The sequence below is a fragment of the Dromiciops gliroides genome, chromosome 1 (assembly GCF_019393635.1).
Source record: "Dromiciops gliroides isolate mDroGli1 chromosome 1, mDroGli1.pri, whole genome shotgun sequence".
In the NCBI taxonomy this organism is placed as follows: Eukaryota; Metazoa; Chordata; class Mammalia; order Microbiotheria; family Microbiotheriidae; genus Dromiciops; species Dromiciops gliroides.
Window position 1 is genome coordinate 360810586 of NC_057861.1, and position 9156 is coordinate 360819741.

Here is a 9156-nt window from a genome sequence, read left to right on the forward strand (position 1 = left end):
GTAAGGACATCAAACAACTGCTCAGAAGGAGATTACAGAAGTCTCTTTGCTGGCATGAAGGCAGGACTCTGATGCTTTGTCCATACTCAGATCTGGGTAGCAGTCCTGAGTCACAGTCCAAGGCAAGAAGGAGCACTAGCACATCAAAGCTTGTGGCTGCAGGGAAGCAGGAACCCTTGTCACAGTTCCAGGGCCCAAAAGAGTGCTTGTGGTCACTCATAGGCCATCGCAAACCAGGAGAGTAGTAAACACACCTGTCCTTAGTTCATGCCATCTTGGAAGAACTGAAAACATACAGGTCCCTAGAAGTATGTCTGAAAATAGCTGCATAAGACCACTGAAACTTAGAACAATTCTACCTCCACCCTGAAGCAGAACTTCATTTTAACAGAGTTTAAAGTCAAGAAATATATTGGAAAATGAGCAAACAACAGAAAAAAATCTTACCATAGAAAATTACTATGGTGACAAGGAAGATTAAAACACATGCTCAGAAAAAGATAACAAAGTCAAAGCTCCTACATCCAAAGCCTTCAAGAAAAATGTGAATTAGTCTCAGGAAATTAAAGACCTAAAAAATAATTTTGAAAATCAAGTAGGAGAGATAGAGGGGAAAATTGGAAGAGAAATGAGAGTAATGCAAGAAAATCATGAAAAAAAGAGTCAACAGCTTGGTAATGGAAACACAAAAAAAAATTGAAGAAATAACACCTTAAAAACAGACTGGGCCAGGGGCAGCTAGGTGGCGCAATGGATAGAGCACTGGCCCTGAATTCAGAGGGACCTGAGTTCAAATCCAGCCTCTTGACACTTACTAGCTGTGTGACCCTGGGCAAGTCACTTAATCCCCAATGCCTCACCAAAAAAAAAAAAAAAAAAAAAACCAGACTGGGCCAAATGGTAAAACAGGTATAAAAATCCATTGAGGAGAAGAATGCTTTGAAAAGTAGAAATGGACAAATGGATAAAGATATACAAAAGTTCAATGGAACAAAGAACTCCTTAAAAAGCAGAGTTGACCAAATAGAAAAAGAGGCACAAAAATTCACTGAAGATAAACCTCCCTAAAATGTAGAACTGACCAAATGAAAAAGGAGGTCCAAAAGCTCACTAAAAATAATTCCTTAGAAATTAGAATTGAACAAATGAAATCTAATAATTTTATGAGAAATCAAGAAAAAAACTAAAAGAATAAAACATAGAAGACAATATGAAATATCGCATTAGAAAAACAACTGACCTGGAAAATAGATCCAGGAGAGATAATTTTAAAATTATTGACTACCTGAAAGCCAAGATAAAAAAAAAGAGCCTAGACCTCATCTTTCAAGAAATTAACAAGGAAAACTGTCCTAATATTCTAAAACCAGATTGTAAAATGAAAATTGAAAGAATCCACCAATCACCTCCTGGAAGAGATCCCCAAACAAAAATTCCTAGATATAGTATAGCCAAATTCTAGAGCTCCCAGGTCAAGGAGAAAATATTGCCAGCAGCCAGAAAGAAACAATTCAATTATTATAGAGCCACAGTCAGGATAACACAAGATTTAGCAGCTTCAACATTAAAGGACCAGAAGGTTTGGAATATGATATTCCAGAGGACAAAGGAGCTAGAATTACAACCAACAATCACCTACCCAGTAAAACTGAGTATAATCCTTCACAGGGGAAAAAGAAACATCCAATGAAATAGACTTTCAAGCAATCTTCATGAAAAAAACAAATAGAATAGAAATTTTGACTTTAAAATACAAGACTCAAGAGAAGCATAAAAAGAAAAATGGAAAGGGAAATCATAAGGGATTTATTACGGTTAAACTGTTTACATTCCAACATGGGAAGATGATATGTGTAACTCATAAGAACTTACTCATTATTAGGGCAGTTAGAAGGACAGAGGGCAGAAGTGTTAAGTTGAAAATAAAAGAATGATATCTGAAAAAAATAAAATTTGGGGGTAAGAAAGAGGAATCCATTTGGGAGAAAGGGAAAGGGAGAAGTAGAATGGGGTAAATTATTTCACATAAAAGAGGCAAGAAAAAGATTTTACAGTGGAGGGGAAGATGGGGGGAGGTAGGGAGTAATGCATGAACCTTACTCTTATCAGAATTGGCTCAAAGAGAAATGACATATATACTCAATTGGGTATGGAAATCTGTCTTACCCTACAGGAAATTAGGAGATTAAAAAAAGGGTGTGATAGAAATAAGGGAAGCCTGAGGAGGTAGTAATCAGAAGCAAAATACTTGAGGAGACACAGGGTGAGAGAGAGAATAGAATAAATGGGAAGGAATAGGATGAAGGGAAATAGCAACCATAACTGTGAAAAAAATTTTGAAGCAAGTTTCTCTGATAAAAGCCTCATTTCTCAAATCTATAGAAAACTGAGTCAAATTTATAAAAATAAGAGCCATTCCCCAATTAGTAAATGATTAAAGCATATGAACAGTCAGTGTTCAGATAAAGTAATCTCTATCTATAACCATGTGAAAAAATTCTCTAAATCATTATTGACTGGAGAAATGAAATTAAAACAATTCTGAAGAACTACCTATTAGATTGGCTAATAGGACAGAAAAGAAAAAAGACAAATGTTGGAAGGGATGTGAGAAAAATGAAACATTAATGCATTGCTGATGGAGTTGTGAACTGATTCAACCATTTTATAGAGCAATTTGGAACTATGCCCAAAAGACTATAAAACCATGCATACCCTTTGACCTCACAACACCAGTACTAGGTCTGTATCCAAAAAGAGATAAAAAACCAAAAAGGAAAAGGACCTATATGCACAAAAATATTTATAGTAGCTCTTCTCTGGTGGCAAAGAATTGGAAATTATGGGGTTGCCCATCAATCAGGCAAATTGGGCAAATTGTGTTATGTGATTGTGATACAATACTATTCTGCTATATGAAATGATGAGGTTGCTCTCAGAAAAACCTGATAAGACTTACAAGAGCTGATGCAAAGTGAAATGTACTGTGTACAGAATAATAGCAATATTGTAAGATGATCAGTTATGAATGACTTAGTTATTCTCAGCAATATAATGATCCAAGAAAACTCTGAAGGACTTAGGATGAAAAAATGCTAGAGAAAGAACTGATGGTGTCTGAATATAGATTGAAACATACATTTTTTCTTTCTTTTTCTTGAGGTTTTTTTGGTACTATCTTTTCTTTCACAACATGACTAATATTTATTCTGTCTGAAGAAAAACCAGAGCATACAATATGACTAATATTGAAATATGCTCTATATGACTACATATGCATTACCTATATGAAATTGCTTGCCTTCCCAATGATGGGGGTGGGTTGCAAGGAAGGGCGAGAATTTGAAACTCAAATTTTAAAAACAGATGTTAAAAATGTTTTTACATGTAATTGGGAAAAAATAAAATTTAAAAAATGATTTTAAATTGGGGGGAGGAAGAAATACAATTAATTTATCCAGATCCTAAAGGCATATAAACTCTACTTGAGAAATTTCATGAACCCCTTAAAGCCTCTAGGATACTAAAGAGTTTAAAAATTTCCAGTGTTCTAATGGCAACCCAATGGCCTGAGAAAGTTAATGACCTTTATAAGTGTGTAACATATTTCTATAAATTTACTCATTAGCACAACCTGAAAATTAATCACTACACAAGTACATTTTAGCTCCAAAACTGCATTTTCTGTTTTACTAAAAATAAACATGGATGAGTAGATGTATGTGTGTATAGGTCATCTGCACATAGTTGTTTTTATGTTGTCTCTTCCACTGGACGGACAGTTCCTTGAGGACAGTGACTATATTTTGCCTTTCTGTGTATCCCCAGTACTTAGCACAATGTCTAGTATATATTAGGTGCTTAATAAATGCTTATTAACTATGTGTATATCATAGGCATATTTTATATACCATAATAGGGTTTATCCTATATAGATGTAAATGAAACTAATACTAACTAAAATCGCATGAGTAGGTTTCTAAAATTTGTTATCATTAAAGTCTGAACAAAATAAACAACATAAATAATTAATACTAGCTATCAATATTAACAAATATTTTCTTCCTTCCTGTATTCTGTCTCTTAACTCCAAATAGAACCAAATGTGAATTCATAATATAAATTTTAACTTCAAATATGAATATATCATATAAATCATCTTGAAAAATACAATTTCAGAAACATGTATTCCTATATTAGCATTTAAGAGTCCTTGGTATTTATTTACCTTTAGACCATCACTGGTCAAGTACAAATAGGATTTGAAACTAATCCAAACAACAAAATGGCAGAAATTCCCTATATATAATACTTTAATTAATATACTAACTGTAAATATAAATATCCAATCTGTATCCTGATCATGTGATATGATTTTATCTGTAATTTTTAGTGACCTTCATTGACCCATCTATCTTGTACCCAACTGGCTCAACAAAATGTTGATTCTAAAAAAACATCTCATTTTGTATCTCTCTTCAGAATGATAGCATCACTTTGTTAGAATTTTTAAACATAACATATATGTTCCTGGATAGTTTGAGAAAATTCCTGTTTTCATTCCTTGCTTCTTAATCATAATTAAGTAATTGACCCCTTTCCAGTCTTCACTTTCTCCTTCCTTTCCCTTCACATTTCTTCTGTGTTTTAGATTCCACCCTTCTTCTACCTGGTCAACTATTTTTTTAACTTTCTATATTGGCTACGTACACATTTTATTGATTCAATATATATTGAGAGTTTTGTGGTTGTTATTTAGGCCTGTGATTTCATTGGTATAGAACCTTACTCATTGACAGGTTATAGTTTTAGAGTTATCAGGGTAACTGAGTAGTTAGGTGACTTGCCCATGGTCACACAACCAATGTGTGTCAGGACCCGAACCTAAGTCTCCCTGAGTTCAGAGCAATCCTTCTATCCAATGAGTCATGCTTCTTCTCATTGTCTGCATTGCACTGGAGCAAGAAATGGTGCAGCTGAAAGTAAAGGCATCTGAAACTGATCAAATTTTTTTTAAAAAAAGGCCAAGATAGAACGCATAGGAAGAATTAAAGTAAGGCTAAAAAGATCTCAGATTATTTATTTTTAAAAGCCTATCCCAATCCTTCACAGAACTACAGATTGATTTCCCCCTACTCCTCTCTCTTTTTCCCTAAAATAGAGCATATTGAATATTCGAATTCTTAGTTTATCAAAAATTTCACAGATCATGTCACATTAAGCTTGTGTGTTTTAGACATTGATAATGTAATATTTTACCAGTAAGAAACTAATCAATCTAGGGAACCCAATTGGTTAAAATATCATATCAGCCTTTCAAAACCTAGATGGAAGAACAGTATTATACAAATTCAAAAATTTGCCATTTTACAAAATAAAGTATACACTTGTCTAGCAGTACTACTTCAGAAAATAAATATATCTTAATTTTTTTTACCTGGCAAGGTTTTTTCATTTTAATTGCTATTACATGGTATCTATAACAGCAGAGCTCACAGGTCCATGACCCTCTTTCACTGATCCACTTTAATAGGCATAGCTGATGTGTATACCGAACTGACCCATCACATCGGCAAGGATTTAACAGTTCACCCTAAAAATAAAAGAAATTAATATTAATGTAATGGTGGTGTCTGTATTTTGTATATTTTTTCTTTTTTATTTCTGAAAATAAGTATCAGGGTCTACCCAACTAAATGAATTTAAAACTGCATGCTTTGATCAGAATAGCCATAAAATCTTACCCAAAAATACTCTTCCAAAAATATTGATAACACTTATCACATAAATGTTCTACTAAGATACAAAATGTCTACAACACATAACTTCCAATGCCCTTGGGGGAACAGCAGTACTATTAAATCTCTTTAATAACTTTTAAGTGGATGGTCAAGTGCATTTCCTCTGCAGTTATTCTTAATCATTGCTAAAGAAGAAATGCATGACAACCCAGAGAGTAGCTTACAGTAGCACTATGCTTTTATTTTTTTCTAGACTTAGCATCATAAATATCGACTTAATGCACTATATTATTGAAAGCCTGTGTATTCCTGTGCAATTTCCTTACTTTTTAAAATATCTAAGCTAATGTCGTCTCAGACCACAAATTTCTATTTTAACTTCCTTTCATTCACTTAGTTCTTTTCAAAAAATTTAATGGTTTATGCTACATTACTATATATTGTTTCAAAATATTAGCAATTACTGAAGCATGCACTTTCAATAAAAGATGTCATTGTTATCTTCTTTAAAACATCAAGGATTATTACTCCACTCCAGGGCCATAGGAGCTTCCTCTGTGTTTGAGATCCAAAACTACAGAATTTAAAATGATACAATATTTTGTTTATGTGTTCCACCTGTTTTGTTTATATGTTTTTGTTTATGTGTTAGTATTGTGAGACTGTATACCCTCAAGACACTTCTACAGCAATATGTAAACCCAAGAACATGGTCATTCACAAAAATCTCTTTGGCATCATGAAGGCACCTGAGGAATGTGTAACCCCCAAATCTTGGGGCGGAGAGAGAAGAGAAAACGCAAAGCTAATGGAATACCCTCATTGTGTACGAGGAAATATGATAATGTGTATATCTGCCTCCAAAATAAAAAGAAAGGAGGGAAAGGTAGGGGAAAGTGATGAAAATACAGAATCCTTGCTTTTCAGAAGGCCAAGTAAAGAGATAACCAGAAGACTTGTCCATGGTGCTGAACATCTCCTCCTAGCTCGCACCGGGCGAGGGAGCCTCTGGATTTCTGAGCTTGCAGCCACCTGTCTAGGAGCTCCCAACTTAGCCTAGAGTCCCGATGCGGGTGAGTTAGAGTTCAGGGGAGCATTCAGTAGTGGGTAAGGTCATCAGTGAGTAGTGTCCTTACCTGCTCAGCCCCCTGAAAGCAGATCTTGCAGATGGGCTGGTGGTGTTGGTGCTGGTGGTGGTGGTGCCCCGTGCGATGGTCACTGCTGCTGCTGCTACTACTGCGGCTGCTACACACCGAGCGGGTCTCTGGCTGTTCAGAGGAGCCTGGTCCTTCTGCCTCCCTTCCTACTCTCGCAGCCTGCGGCTCCTCCGAGTCTTTAATCACCGCCTCTGGAGGGGGAGGTTCAGAGAAGCGCTTTGGACCTTCCCCAGAGTCTCCTGCAGTTGACGGATCTTGCTCGGCCGAAGGAAGCGGGAGCAGGAGCGGGAGCTGCGGCGGCGGCGGGGGAGGCAACAGAGGCGGCGGCGGGGGAGGCGGCGGCGGTGGTGGGGGCGGCTGCGGCGGCAGGTCCTCTCCTGCTCCTCGCCGCGGGATCTCCTCGGCCAGCGGCTGCGGCTCCTCCTGCCTCGGAGCCGGTCCCGGCGGCGCCTGCGGGGGCGGCGGCAGCGCGAACAGACTGGGCAGCGGTGGGGTCAGCGGCGGCAGGTAGCGCGGGGGGCCGGCCGCAGCGGGTTCTCCGAGGGGCGGAAGCGGGGGTGGCTCTGGGTCCCCGCTCTCTGCCCGGCGGCGCCGGCCGCTGTTGCCACCCCCCAGACTCATGGTGTCCTCCCACCTGCCAGCCCAGGTCGCTGGCTCCGCAAGGGGATGGGGACGAGGACAGGGACGGGGATGGGGACGGGGATCAGCTCAGAAGGGGAAAGGAGCGGATGGGGCGGGAGGGGCAGACCTCTACGGGGAGAAGGGAGAGCTTGAGCTCCCCGGGTGACCTCGTACCCGGTTGGGAGTTGGGGGTACGGGAGGGTGAGGAGGGGAAGAGGGCAGGCGGGCAGGCTGGCGGGCGGGAGGGCGCCGGGCTCCGCGGCGGCTGCGGCGGCTGGAGAAGCGGCTCCTCCTCGGAGCTGCCGGCTCTGGTTTGGCGGAGGCGGCGGCGCTGCCGCTGGATTCGACTGCGCTCGGGAGCCGCGCGGGCGGGGGAGGGGGAGGGGGAGAGGGGCCGTGCGCGGCCGCCGGGGACTGGGGGAGACAGTGGAGGGAGGGGGGATGGGGTGAGTGTGTGTGTGTGTGTGTGTGTGTGTGTGTGTGTGTGTGTGTGTGTGTGCGTGTGTGCGTGTGTGTATGTATGTGTGTGAGCGTGCGCGCGCGCCGGTGGGGGATCCCTTAGTCGGCTCCGCGGACCCCGCCCCTAGTGCAGCCCAAGTCTATTCCGGGAGTGGATTCCCCTTCTCCGAATGGAGTGGCACTGCGGCTTTCACTGGAGGGTAGTGGGAGATAGAGGTGGGAGAGCGGACGGAAAGGCGGAGGGACTGGAGGAGGGCATTAAAAAAGGGATGGAGATGGCAATGAGAGGGAAGCCCTAGAAGAAGGGAATGGGGCGACTGGGGGCGGGGCAAAAGGAAGGGATGCCAGACTACCGTTATCCCACGCGCGCGTGGTCTCAGCCAGGGGGCGGGGTGGAGAGGTGAAGTGCTGGGGGAAAGGACGTGAGGGGCACAGCACGTGGGCAGTCGCTTTCTACGGGGTAGAGAACTGGGCGCTAAGCATTGAGAGGGGTGGCAGGTCAGCATCCCGGGTGCGTTTTGAAAAGCTCGAGGAATAGGGGCAGCGTAAGGCTCGTGGGAGTGGGGTAAGGTCACGAGGACTGGTGGAGCCGTTACTGACATTGCCCCGGAGTCTCCCCTCAGTCCTCACCTGCCACTACTATTCCCATTCTACTCACATCTGCTCCCAAGAGAAGGAATCGCTCAAGCCAGGCCCTCTTGGAGTTTCACATTCCCAGCCTCCCACTCCTCACCCCCGCCCCCTTCTCCTACTGCCACTCCCAATTTTTCTTCCCCCAAAGGTGGGAACGACCTTGCGGTTGGAGTTTATCTCTGCAAGAAATTCTGCAACCAAATGCGGGTACCTCGTGGTTATCCAAGACTGGGTCTATACACCCCCACTCTCTGGTCACTTTCATCTTCCAAGAGCAAAGGACTCAACTGGGTCTGGTGAAAGGAAGCTGCAGTACCAGATGTCCTTTGTTATCCACACCCATAAACCTAAATAACTTAGTAGCGACCTAGTCCCACAGAAGCCCAGAGCAACTAATCTCTAGGGAATAGTCACCACTCAGCTTTTCAGGATTAGTTTTTTCTTTCGGAACTTTCTCTTTCAACTCGCCAACTCATATCCTGCAGCAATGATCTAGACATTGATATTAGACTAAATTCTGCTCTTACTTAGACAAAGCAATCGAT

At 41.4% G+C, this 9156-nt stretch overlaps 2 protein-coding genes across 2 annotated transcripts in view; both read right to left on the reverse strand.

Annotated features, from left to right (window-relative positions):
• The window catches only part of MARCHF11 (membrane associated ring-CH-type finger 11), a 155374-nt gene extending 147624 nt beyond the window's left edge, over nucleotides 1-7750 (reverse strand). Inside the window, exons 1-2 of the mRNA XM_043977003.1 lie at nucleotides 6878-7750; nucleotides 5438-5593 (exon numbers count right to left, since the gene is read on the reverse strand). Coding sequence (XP_043832938.1) covers nucleotides 5438-5593; nucleotides 6878-7519 — 798 coding nt within the window. The 5' untranslated portion in view covers nucleotides 7520-7750. The remainder of the gene's footprint in view (nucleotides 1-5437; nucleotides 5594-6877) is intronic.
• On the reverse strand, nucleotides 7649-8580 carry LOC122749185 (formin-like protein 14). The gene is made up of 2 exons (XM_043995411.1): nucleotides 8332-8580; nucleotides 7649-7933 (listed from the first exon to the last, which is right to left on the reverse strand). Exons 1-2 carry the CDS (start codon nucleotides 8578-8580, stop codon nucleotides 7649-7651), a joined length of 534 nt encoding a protein of 177 aa, XP_043851346.1.
• Between the last annotated feature and the right edge of the window lie 576 nt (nucleotides 8581-9156).

Bases quoted from the DNA above. Each gene is read 5' to 3' on its own strand.
- LOC122749185 (XM_043995411.1), bottom strand. From the start codon at position 8,580: ATGTCAGTAACGGCTCCACCAGTCCTCGTGACCTTACCCCACTCCCAC. The intron at 7,934-8,331 runs GTAGTCTGGCAT...TGTCTCCCCCAG, and splicing joins CACGCGCGCGTGGGATAACG to TCCCCGGCGGCCGCGCACGG.